This window comes from Crinia signifera, chromosome 1, assembly GCF_055691185.1.
Source record: "Crinia signifera chromosome 1, ASM5569118v1, whole genome shotgun sequence".
Classification (NCBI taxonomy): Eukaryota; Metazoa; Chordata; class Amphibia; order Anura; family Myobatrachidae; genus Crinia; species Crinia signifera.
Genome location: NC_139217.1, coordinates 67,534,895 through 67,548,090, shown reverse-complemented (window position 1 = coordinate 67,548,090; position 13,196 = coordinate 67,534,895). Strand labels below are relative to the sequence as shown.

The window sequence follows — 13,196 nt, the reverse complement described above, 5'->3', positions numbered from 1 at the left end:
GGAAGGAGATAACGCACCAGCCAATCAAATCCCAACTGTCATTATTCAAACACAGTTGATTGGCTGGTGCATTATTATCTCCTTCCACTTTAGCTCCACTTTATCTCTTCACCAGGATTAATACATCTGCCTCAATGGGGCAGATGTATTAAGCCTTAACAAGAGATAAATGCAAGGGTGATAAGGAGAGATAAACGTCCAGCCAATCAGCTCCTTACTGCATACCTCCCAACTTTCTTTATAGTAGAATAGGGACACTCGCGCGGCAAAGCCGCGTGAGCGTCCAAAAGGGGACGTGGCCTATGTAAATGATGGCTCGGCTTATGCACGGGGGGGGGGGGGGGGCGGGAACGTCCCCAAAGATCAGAACGTTCCTGCATTTAGCGGGACAGTTGGGAGGTATGTTACTGACTTTTTTCAAACACAGCCTGTAACATGGTAGTAAGGAGGTGATTGGCTGAACGTTTATCTCTCTTTATCACCCTGGCACTTATCTCTTGTTAAGGCTTAATACATTTGCCCCTATGTATCATATGTGATCCTGTCCCCCATGAAGTTTCCGCCCACATGCTGAGATACATCTCACCAATGTATTGGCACCGTAATTCTCCTGCTGCTATGCTTTCAGCTGCAATGGGATAGAAACGAGTGCTGCTGCTGCAGCCTACACTATATCACATGACTGCAGCAGTGAGTCACATGACCAGGGAATGTCACATGGGGTCAGTGAGCAGGAAGGAAGCAGTCAGTGCTGATGTCCTTGCTGTGAGCACACGCCACACAGTGACAGACATGGCCCAGAGCAACAGGAAGGTTGTGCTGATATTTGGGGGATTTATTGCTGCAGTAGCCGCAGCCTTCTACCCCATCTACTATCACCCACTGGAGCACATAGATGACTACAGTAAGTTTTCCAGCAAGCTGCAGCCACTGATTGTCACACTATTAATAGTTATTGCTGGCTATGAGGCATATTGCTATATATATATATATATATATATATATATATATCTGGCTACATCTGTCACTCAAAGTGGGTGTCTGTGTCTATAACGCTCTGTTCCTGGACTTTCCTCTTAATGTGTGATTGCCTTCATCTGTGGTGAACACCTTTCTGAGAAATTAACCTGTTTAAAACAGGTGATGGCAATCATACATTAAGGGGAAGTCTAGAAACAGAGCATTGTGTCCCTCCTGGAGAGGGTCATGTTGGGAGGTATGTGAAAGAGAACCAGCCCAGTGAGCCCACAGACAGTGCCAGACACCCACTGCCTTCCCATGTTGCCCAGCACTGCTACTCCACAGCCACCAGGTGAGCGCCCCCCTCCCGCGATTTGCGGCAAAACCCCCCCCCCCCGCGCGCCCCCCTCCCGCGATTTGCGGCAAAAATACCCGCTCCCCCGCGACCCCCCCTACCGCGATTCGCAGCAAAAACACCCCCGCGACCCCCCTCCCGCGATTCGCTGCAAAAAGAACCCCCCCACGACCCCTCCCGCAATTCGCGGCATAACCACCACCCCGCAACCCCCCCTCCCGCGAATCGCTGTAAACCCTCCCCCCTGATTCGCGGAAAAAACACCCCCCCCCCCCGCGACCTCCCTCCCGCGATTCGCGGCAAAAAGGACCCCCCCTTGCACGATTGGCGGCACCCCCCCTGCGACCCCCCCCCGCGATTTGCGGCAACCCCCCTCCCCCCCCACAATTCGCAGCAGCCCCAGGATTAAATGGCACATGCAAAACACTGACATGGCTATGGTCGACAATGAAAAAGGTTGACATGAGTTTTTGAAGATTTATTTTAAATTTTTTTAATTTTTTCATATTCATTGTCATGTGTCGACATGGACACCAATGAAGTGGCACACTTATGTCAACATTTACATGTGTTGACCTTTCTGTGTTGATTTTTTCTTGTGGCGCAACCAACCCTCCCGCGATTCGCGGCACCCCCCGTGACCCCCCACCTCCCGCAAATCGCGGCAACCCCCCACCGGAACCCCTGTGAACCCCGCCCTCCCGCGATTCGCGGCACCCACCCCCGCAACCCCCCCTCCCGCAATTCGCGGCACCCCCCCGTGATTCGCGGCAGCTCCAGAATTAAATTGCACATGGAAAACACTGACATGGCTATGGTCGTCAATGAAAAAGGTTGACATGAGTTTTTGAAGTTTTTTTGTCATTTTTTGAATATTTTCATATTCATTCTCATGTGTCGACATGGACACCAATGAAGTGCCACACTTATGTCAACATTTACATGTGTTGACCTTTCTGTGTTGATTTTTTTCTTGTGGCGATTCGCGTCACACCCCCCGCAACCCCCCCTCCGGTGATTCGCGGCAACCCCCCACCGGAACCCCCATGAACCCCGCTCTCCCGCGATTCGCGGCAGCCCCAGGATTAAATGGCACATGCAAAACACTGGCACGGCTATGGTCGACAATGAAAAAGGTTGACATGAGTTTTTGAAGATTTATTTCATTTTTTTAATGTTTTCATTGTCATGTGTCAACATGGACACCAATGAAGTGGCACAGTTATGTCAACATTTATATGTGTTGACCTTTCTGTGTTGAGTTTTTCTTGTGGCGATTCGCGTCACACACCCCCGCAAACCCCCCTCCCGCGATTCGCGGCACCCCCCGTGACCCCCCACCTCCCGCAATTCGCGGCAACCCCCCACCGGAACCCCTGTGAACCCCGCCCTCCCGCGATTCGCGGTACCCAACCCCGCGACCCCCCCCTCCCGCAATTCGCGGCACCCCCGGTAGCTCCAGAATTAAATTGCACATGGAAAACACTGACATGGCTATGGTCGACAATGAAAAAGGTTGACATGAGTTTTTGAAGTTTTTTTTTTCATTTTTTGAATGTATTTATATTCATTCTCATGTGTCGACATGGACACCAATGAAGTGCCACACTTATGTCAACATTTACATGTGTTGACCTTTCTGTGTTGATTTTTTCTTGTGGCAATTCGCGTCACACCCCCCGCAACCCCCACTCCCGCGATTCACGGCACACACACACCCCCCCGCGATTCTCGGCACCCCACCCCGTGACCCCCCCTCCCGTGATTCACGGCACATCCCCCGCGACCCCCCCTACCATGATTCGCCGCAACCCCCGCCCCCGTAACCCCCCTCCCGCGATTTGCGGCAACCCACCCCGCGACCCCCCTCCCGTGATTCTCTGCAATCCCTCCCCTCCCGCGATTCGCAGCATCCACCCCCCCACAACCCCCCCTCCTGCAATTCGCGGCACCCCCCGCGACCCCCCCCTCCTGCAATTCGCGGCACCCTCCGCGACCCCCCCTCCCGCGATTCGCGGACACCTAAGTTGCAATACAGGGCATCTTTCATACAATTCTAACCATATTTCTCATATACAAACGTTCACAAATTAAGGGGGCGCAGCCCCTTACGACGGTGTGAAGAGCGCCCGTAGGGCGCGATGAATCACCTAGTATATATATATAATACATCCCTGCATACTGTATGTGCGTGCTATCCTCACATGTGCAACTGTTGTGTATGCTGCTAATAGGCAATGCATACTGTGTATTCCTGCTGTCCTAACCGCACTTACATGTGTGACTATGCTACTGATCGGCAATGCATACTGTTGGTGCAAATCCGATTACGGTACTAATTAAGTCACCTGTGCTCAAGTATGGCTATCCGTACAGGCGATCCATCTACCCACACCAGGAGCTGGTGGTGATTGACAGCTCAGTGGGACAGTTACATCAGTCACAACGGACTGGACGACAGTGTATTTGGAGAACATGCTGCCCCCAATTGTAGAATATATATATATATATCTCAATTAATCTGCAGACATTTCTATTAGGGCAGGGGTGGCCAACTCGGTCCTCGAGATCTACCAACGGTCCATGTTTTCCAGATCACCTAGCTGGTGCACAGCTGTAGTCATTACTAACTGTCACATTTTCAAACCTGCTGCATTCATTCCTACTATAGATCCACAGGTTGCCTTGAAAACATGCACCGTTGGTAGATCTTGAGGACAGGTTTGGCCACCCCTGTATTAGGGTGTACCCAGCCTTAAGCTTACCTTCAGATATACTGTATCAGCTATTGGTTGTGTTGCACAGCCAGTGCGTCATGTCTGCCAGTGTACCCAGCTGTAGTGTGGCTTGATGTTGGGAATCCCCAACATGTTACATTTTCAGGATTCCTCTCTGTTGAAGCAGATTAAATAATTACTGTCCATAAAAGATTAATGTGCATTATTAAAATAATTTACAGAGCACGCCCTGTTTGGGGGGGTACCTGAGGACTAGAGTTGGGTACCACTGATCTGCAAGTATCATGGGTCATTCTAAAATACAGTATGGTCTTCCCCCACATTGCATTTTAGCCTTCTCATAACATTTCTAACTGATACATTGAAAAAATGTGTGGGAATATCATCCGTAGACTGCTTATATTGTGAGACTAATACCCCTTTCACATTGCAAAATTAACCTGGTTCAATCCCGGGTCTCTGTTCAATGTGAAATTAACTTTTTGAATTTCCTGGGTCCAGCAACCCTGCATTCCGAGCCGGGTTAATCCTGATTCTGACCCAGGATGCTGTGCAGTGTGAAAGGGTAACCCAGGTCAAGCGACCAGGGTCCCGTTCACACCGTGGAGGAGGCAGCACTTGGAGACAGCGTCTGCTCCAAACTCTACCTTCTCCCCTGCCATCCAATGACGTGCTGCCCACCACCTGGCGTCAGTGACCCGGCAATATGCCTGGTTGCTGTGGGCAGTAAAACATTGCAAATGCTGGGTCACTTCTGGGAAGGACCCATGTTTAAATCCTGGGTTTGATCCGGCATTTGAGATGTGAAAGGGGTATGACTGGTACATGAGAACTCGGAGAGTGTGTGTGTGTGTAGTGTATATTAATATTCTCCTGTGTTTTGCTTTTTCCCAGAGAAAGAACAAACTGTGAATAGAGCTGGTGTTATACAGGAAAATGTACAGCCCACAGGTATTTATCTTATGGGACTGAAAATAGGGACTATAAAAATGGCTTTACTCATGAATTACACAGGTTCTTTTACTGGCTATCTTCAAGCCTGCAATGTACCTGTTTTTTTGTTTTATTAATGAGTGTGCACTATAAAGTGACAAATATGGTACGCCTAGTTTTAAATCGTGTTTATGCTTAATGCTGACATTCCAATGCTTTAAATAACCCTACAACAGTTTCTGCATATTATTTGGCAATTTTGGCAACTTTTATTAATACTAGCAAATGAACTGCATTATCTATCTAATGGTGCGTACACACGGGGGCGATTATAGCAAATATCGCTGGAAATATGGTCGCTGAGCGACCATATTGCCAGCGATGGGAGTGTGCACCGGCAATAAATCGCCGGGTGCGCGCTCCCGTTTTCAGCTCGACCAGCTGATTTCCACTGCCGGGCTCCCCCGGCAGTTTCTTTTTCATCAGCGACCATCTCTGGTCGCTTATGCAAACGGGACACCAAGCGATATATCGCTCAGTGTGAGGGCTTTACATTGGCCCAACTATGGATGGTGTAATGCAGTGGTTCCCAACCCTGGTCCTCAAGTACCCCCAACAGTGCATGTTTTGCAGGTCTCCACACAGAATCACAAGTGCTATAATTAGCTCCACCTGTGGATCTTTTCAAATGTGCCTGAATAATGAGTGCACCTGCCAGGTGACCTGGAAAACATGCACTGTTGCGGGTACTTGAGGACCAGGGTTGGGAACCACTGGTGTAATGGTTAGCATTACTGCCTCACAGCACTGAAGTCATGAGTTTGATTCCCACCATGGCCCTAATTGTGCGGAGTTTGTATATTCTCCCCATACTTGCATGGGTTTTCTACGGGTACTCCGGTTTCCTCCCACAATCCCAAAATGTACTGGTAGGTTAATTGGCTCCCAACAAATTAACTCTAGAATGTCTGTGTGCGCGTGCACATGTGGTAGGGAATATAGATTGTAAGCTCCACTGGGGCAGGGACTGATGTGAATGTTGTCTGTTCTCTATATTCTCTGTTCTCTATATTCTCTGTTCTCTATATTCTCTGTAAAGCGCTCCGGAATTTGTATGCGCTATGTAAGAAACTTAATAAATTATAAATAACTGTAATAAAAAAGTTTTATTTCTCTTCACTGTGTACAATAGAATGAGATTAAATACATGGATAGTCTAATTTTAGCATCAGTCAATGACCTACTTGTGGGTTTTTTTTTGTCCATATATATGTTTGTTTGTTTGACCATTTATGGTTTTTACTATTCTATCTTTATTTAGGCTTAAAAGTGTGGAGCGACCCCTTCTCAAGAAAGTAAAAGCGACTCGGGCACCATTTACATTATGGACACTTTCTCAGTGGCTTTTGACAAACCTCAATAAAAATTCCCTCCAACTGCATGGAATGAGATCTTCAGACATGACTAGCTTGTAGATGGAAGTGATATCCATTGTTTGCCGACATGGACACTGAATGAGTGATGACATGGCCTGTGTGTAGCCATTAGTTATGAGCCAAGTGGTATATGTAACCCAGCTGACATTGCATACATGTTTCTGAGGACCAGTCCTATCTGTTTAACAGATGCTCCATCATTGCAGTGACTGACAGAACGCACACTCTACCCTTTGACATTTATAATGTAAAAAAGTTAAAATTTTTCCTTTCATTAATTGACTCCTTATAATAAATTAACGTAATATTTGTATTCTGCTATTTTCCACAAATTCTACAAGTCACGTCATGTAACAGTTTCAGCGGAGAGAGAGTTTGAGGTGTTCAAAAAATAATACGTGACACTAATGTAGGATACACACCAGGACGACCCGCTCACAATGCACATTGTGAGTGGGTCGTCAGTGTCTCGTCCGACCCGCTCACGATGATGCGGAGCGCACAATCCGCTCACGATGTGCACCGTGAGCGGTACCGATCTGATGGTGACCCGCACCCGGGTGTATGGTCGTTTCCAGATCCTACCTGCTGCAGGTAGGATCTGAGTACCGACCGACCCGCGGGGCCGCGCATCCAATCGGCATCGGATCAAAACAGGACTGAAAAGGGCCCAATCACCACACAATCTACATCCAATTGGTCGGAATTGGATCTAGATTGATGGGATCGGGCCCTAGTCGTCCGGGTGTGTGCCCAGCATAACACGTTCTATGAAATATCCTTATTTTGTGTATAATCATCGATTCGCAGCCTTGGATGCGGGAGAGATTTAATCGATGGTAGGTGACCATCGAAAGATTTCTCCAGCGCTTGCAGATCTGAGACACCTCTATGGTGTCTCAGACTGCGAGCACCCAGTGCAAGAAGCCCCCGTCCCCGCATCCATATCACCAGCCCATTTGAAAGGGAACACCCAATGTTTTTATGAGAACGCCCTTGAAATGATGGGCGTTCCCATGGGCTATGTACCCCATGCCCACCACCCGCACTGATAGGTACGAGTGGGACGGTGAACATGTAGTTTGCCGTGCCCCCTCACACCCAGTGTCTGCGAATGCGCTGGGGACAGATTCAATTAGAATAACCCCCACCGTGTATGCTACTTTTCAGTAAAGATGTCATCCCCTTATTAATATTGGCTCTAAACTATAAAGGAGGCCATACACACGCAGATTTATCAGATCTGGCTGGTTGGAATAAAAACATGGTTATGGATGAGAGAAAATGACAGTTGACCATTTGCTTGGAAATGCTGGAAAACTGACAAACTGTTACTCATCCATAACCATGTTTTTGTTCCAACCAGCCAGATCTGAAGATAAATCTTACTAGTGTATGGGCACTTTAACTCCATGTACACATATCTCTAACCAGTGCATTAAAAAATGTTAGGGATAAATCTATAATTGCTACTTATTTTATTTACACTTGAGCCTTATGCCATTTGAATTTTTTGATCACTTAAATACATGATGCTGATTTATGTGATTCATAATTACAATATTAACTGATATATAGTTACATAGTTACATAGTAGATAAGGCTGAATAAAGACTTGCGTCCATCTAGTTCAACCTACGTTTTAATAGCTTATCCCCTGTAAAAGACAGAATATGGTTCTTATTAGTACCCCTGGATATTTTTATCCAATAAATGCTTGTCCAACCTTATTTTGAACGTATTTATTGTATCTGCCAACACCACCTCTCCAGGAAGAGAGTTCCAAAGTTTGACTGCTCTGACCGTAAAGAAATTTTTTCTTTTGAGGGAACGAAATTTTCTTTCCTCTAATCTAAATTCGTGCCCTCGTGTCCTAGTTTCCTTTCTTGCAGTAAAAAGAGTGCTTGAGAGTTCCTTATATTGGCCCCTGATATATTTGTACATGTTGAGCATGTCCCCCCTTAAACGTCTCTTCTCTAGTGTAAATAGTCCTAGCTTGCTTAATCTCTCCTCATAGCTTAAATTCTCCATTCCCCTAATAAGCTTTGTTGCTCTTCTTTGTTTTTTTTCCAATTCCATGATGTCCTTTTTATAGTGTGGGGCCCAGAACTGTACTCCATATTCAAGGTGTGGTCTAACCAATGCCTTGTACAGTGGCATAATTACTTTTGAGTCCCTAGTTTCCATGCCCCTTTTAATACATGCTAGAATTCTGTTGGCCTTTTTTGTTGCAATGTGACATTGAACACTGCACCCCTGCTTTTTATCTATATGGACTCCTAGATCCTTTTCAAGTGCTGAAGTACCTAATGCCTCCCCGCTTAGGTTGTAACTTGCACACTGGTTACGTCTCCCAAGATGCATAACCTTACATTTATCCACATTGAACCTCATCTTCCACTTTTTAGCCCACTCATCTAGTTTGTTAAGATCATTTTGAAGTATGTTCACATCTTCTGTTGATTCAATAACTCTACTCAGTTTTGTGTCATCAGCAAAGATGGATACATCGCTGAGAATCCCCATCCCGATATCGTTAATATAAATGTTAAACAAGATGGGCCCCAGTACCGAACCCTGTGGCACTCCACTTAGTACTGGTATCATAGTTGATACTGCACTGTTCACAACCACTCTTTGTTCTCTATTACACAGCCAGTTCCCTACCCATCTACAGATATTTGCACCTAGTCCCAGGTCCACCATTTTATTTATCAACCTCTTGTGAGGTACTGTATCAAAAGCTTTTGCAAAATCAAGGAAGACCACATCTACTGCGTTTCCATTATCAAGGTTTTTGCTGACATCCTCGTAGAAGCCCAGTAAATTTGTCTGGCAGGAACGATTTTTAACAAACCCATGTTGGTTAATACTAAGTAAACTATGAAGGTCTAAGTATTCCAGGATACCATCCCTTAAAATTCCTTCAAATATTTTACCCACTATTGATGTTAAACTCATAGGCCTGTAATTTGCAGGGTCATCCCTTTTACCTTTTTTAAATATTGGCACTACCTCTGCTATTCTCCAGTCTTTTGGTACCATACCTGTTGATAGTGAATTTTCAAAAATGCAATATAGAGGGTAATTAGTAATTAGTAATTAGTCCGGTATTTCATATCCTGTTCGGTCTCAGGTGCAAGCATCATTGTAGGCTCAGACTGAAGGGGTAATTCTGGTTCATTCGCTCGAATTTGCATTTATTATTACTTTGAGCGACACTGGCATTTTTAGCAGATATTTTGAGGCTCACTCACATCCATTTTGGCGCTCAAAGGGTTAAACATGCTGACACGTATGTGTGAAGCATGATGATATACTTTCTGCTTTTGGTGCCAGGCCAAGGTTTACTGAGACAACAATGGACGCGAGCTATGTGTTGCACAAGGAGGTAGAGCATACTGTAGCAGCTACAGTATATGCAGAGACACATATACATGAATCTGGCAGTGGCATACTTCATGTGACAGTCATTTTATGGTGGTTGTGGGAAAAAAAATTCATATACATGAAAATAAATGCAAATATGCCCTAAATAATTGTATAGGAGCATCTATACTTGCCTTTAATACAAAAAGTTACAGAAAGAGTAAATTCTAAATCATGCCAACACATAAGCTATTTTCCTTATCCTATGCTTTCCGATTGGTTGCTGGAGGTGATGACAGCACCACTGTTCCATTGTGACTAGTGTGGCCAATCCTGGGATCGGGATCGGCGGGATCCCGGGATTTGGCCTAAAAAAGTCTGGGATTTCAATCCCGGGATTGGAGAATCCAATCCCGGGATTTCGGGATTAGACTGCGCATGCGCAGTCTAATGCCGGGCTGAGCACTCGCTCAGACGCTGCCCGGCTGTTCCCGTAAACTGACCCGGCGTGCGGCCTGCGTAGCGTGACCGTAGAGGTCACGCTGCGCAGGCCACACGTCACCAGTGACCGCTGGCCTGCCTCCGCCTGCCCGCCTCTTCTCCGCCGCCCGCCTGCACGCCAGCCTGCCTCCGCCCACCTGCCTGCTGTCTTCGATGGAGGTGCACTTGCCGGGAGGCACCGTGCACCTCCAAACCCACTCCCGGCCGCCCGCCCGCCCGCTCCCTTATGTAAGTAGATGTGCGGGTCGGCCGGGGTGGGTCCAATGCTAATAATGGGCTTTTTGGTTTGGATGCCGATCCCGGGAATCCCGGGATTGAGCATTTTTCAATCCCGGATCCCGGGATTGAAAAAAATTCCCCGGGATTGGCATCCCTAATTGTGACATCACCGAGGCTGTGGCAGGTATAGATTTTGGCTTAATTTGAGCTAATGACCGTTGCCCAGTAGACTCCACCCTGATCAGCCTGATCAGAACTATTACCTGTATTTTCCTTACTTCTGCAGCATGGCAGATAATATCTCTTGTTATCTTATCTACGATCATTCATCAGAGTGTACACATCACATCACAGCAAAAGACAAACACAGTATATAACCATAACATCTGATGAAATATTAATAGTGATTATAATAATCTTATTTATATGTTTTCCTCCTAAAAATAGTAATTTCAATGCCCTATATGAATGCAAAACAAGAACACAGTCGTCCTCAGTGCTTGTCGTTCCTATTGTACATCTCTATGTACCTATTCCATCGGTTCTGGGCCCGGAGATTTCCCTGTTGGAAGTTCATCACTTGGTAGTATATAAGCACACCTGTAATAACAGCATATTCATAGGATACGGTTCGTTTTATCGAATGACATTAGGTCGAATGTCATTTGGTCGACCCCACTAGGTCGAATGTGTAAAAAGGTCGACATGGGTTTATGTCGAACTTCCGACTATGTCGACTGGGGTTAGGTCGAATTGCTCTTTTTGGTTTTTTTTTGGCCGAAATATCAACAGTGTCGACATGGACACTGTTGACATAGTTATTCGGACCCTCGCCACAGCTTTAATAACCTCCTCCACGCCCTAGTGGATGGTAGGGCATGAACCACCGCCTGTCGGCACATGTCGGCACCAAAAAAAAACCAAAAAGAGCAATTCGACCTAACCCCAGTCGACCTAATGGCAGTCGACATAGTCGGAAGTTCGACATAAACCCATTTCGACCTTTTTACACATTCGACCTAGTGGGGTCGACCAAATGACATTCGACCTAATGTCATTCGATAAAACGACCGTATCCCTATTCATATCTGTTCCTGCCTTTAATACAAACGTCACAGAAATCTTAAGGGATGCAGTCGAAATCCTGGCACTTTGTCCCCCTGTGGGTGTCCACGACACCCATAGAGGGAGAATAAATTAGTGTGTCGAGCGTAGTGAGGCACCGGGCCAGCTGCGTGGCGAGCACAACGAGCCCGCAAGGGGGGACGATCCACGTCCCGTCCCCCCCTTGTCGGGATTTCGGAGGTCGGGATTTTGACCGCCGGGATCCTAAACCAATCCCAAATCAAAAATACATGAAATATGCAGACACAAGGGATTTTTGTTCTTTCTGACCGCTGTCTAATGTTGCCAGTGTTCCATTGTGGTATCACTTACCATCAAGAGACCGCTGTCATAGACAGCTGTACATTGGCTATATCTGAAATGAGCTAATGTCATCTGCTAGTAAAGTAGGTTCCCAGGACATCTCATATGAGAGATAACAGACTGTGGCCCTGATCACCTGATCAAAGATATTACTACATCTGTACCTTACTACTGTACCATGGCAGGTAAGATATCCTGGGGTAGATTTATTAAGCTCGGGGAAGTGATAAAGTGTCTGGTTTTTATCACTGGCCAATCAGCTCCTACCTGTCATTTTTCAAACCAAGCCTGTAACTTCACAGTTAGGAGCTGATTGGCCGGTGATAAATATAGACACTTCACCGAGCTTAATTCAGGACATAATGATATCATGGAATGATCAGTGACAGTTGCTAACCCCTCTGTTATATAATATATGATAATTCATCATAATGTAAAATTAATTATGTCAATCTAGAAAAACAAATTCAGGACATAAAGATATCATGGAATGATCAGTGACAGTTGCTCAGTCCCCCCCACCCCCAATCTACTTCTAAGGGGTCTATGGGGGTTATTCAGGCCTGATCACCGGGATGCTAAATTGCAGAACCCTGCGATGAGATGGTTACCACCCAGCCATAGTGAAATCCCGCCCCGCGCAAGCTTGGCAATTGTTTAGCAGGTCGTGCAAAAATTAGATGGATTGGTGATTCGCTGCAAATCAATTAGCAAGAAGCTCACCAGCTAATGATTTTCCCAGTGTGCGCAGTCTGTGCGTAGCCCAAGACTTACTTGGAGGCTGCGATAGAAACAGGCTGCTCGTGGCCAGAGCTGACATCGCACAACATCCCATTAAACAACTAGGCACATCTGCGTTTTCCCTGACCGTCCCAGTAAATGGGCAGTTACCACCCCCAAACACTGTTTCTCTATCAATCAACTTGCACACGACCAGCGATTAAAAAAAATTAACAGGATTCTATCGCGTGATGGCCTTGCGCATGCATACTACAATCTGTATGCATGCGCAGATTATCGCTCATGGCTACTAATTTGTAGCCATGCGATCAGGTCTGAATAACCCCCTATATTAGGCATGGCCACTCTATGGCCCTCCACCTGTTGGGATGTGTAGTTTCACAACAGCTGGAGATCCACACTTTGCAGTTTGGCCATGCCTGCCCTATATACAGGTTGAGTATCCCGTATCCGAAATGCTCGGGACCAGGAGAATTTTGGATAACGGATTATTCTTTATTTCGGAATATTTTAATA

At 46.2% G+C, this 13,196-nt stretch overlaps 1 protein-coding gene across 1 annotated transcript; it reads left to right on the top strand.

Annotated features, from left to right (window-relative positions):
* The first annotated feature begins 730 nt into the window (after window positions 1-730).
* Window positions 731-6,735, top strand: SMIM20 (small integral membrane protein 20). Its single transcript, XM_083159896.1, has 3 exons — window positions 731-904; window positions 4,948-5,004; window positions 6,308-6,735. The coding sequence occupies exons 1-3, from the start codon at window positions 793-795 to the stop codon at window positions 6,343-6,345; spliced, it is 207 nt and encodes a 68-aa protein (XP_083016022.1). The 5' UTR covers window positions 731-792; the 3' UTR covers window positions 6,346-6,735.
* Window positions 6,736-13,196: the final 6,461 nt, after the last annotated feature.

Bases quoted from the DNA above. Each gene is read 5' to 3' on its own strand.
- SMIM20 (XM_083159896.1), top strand. From the start codon at position 793: ATGGCCCAGAGCAACAGGAAGGTTGTGCTGATATTTGGGGGATTTATT. The intron at 905-4,947 runs GTAAGTTTTCCA...GCTTTTTCCCAG, and splicing joins GGAGCACATAGATGACTACA to AGAAAGAACAAACTGTGAAT. The intron at 5,005-6,307 runs GTATTTATCTTA...ATCTTTATTTAG, and splicing joins GGAAAATGTACAGCCCACAG to GCTTAAAAGTGTGGAGCGAC.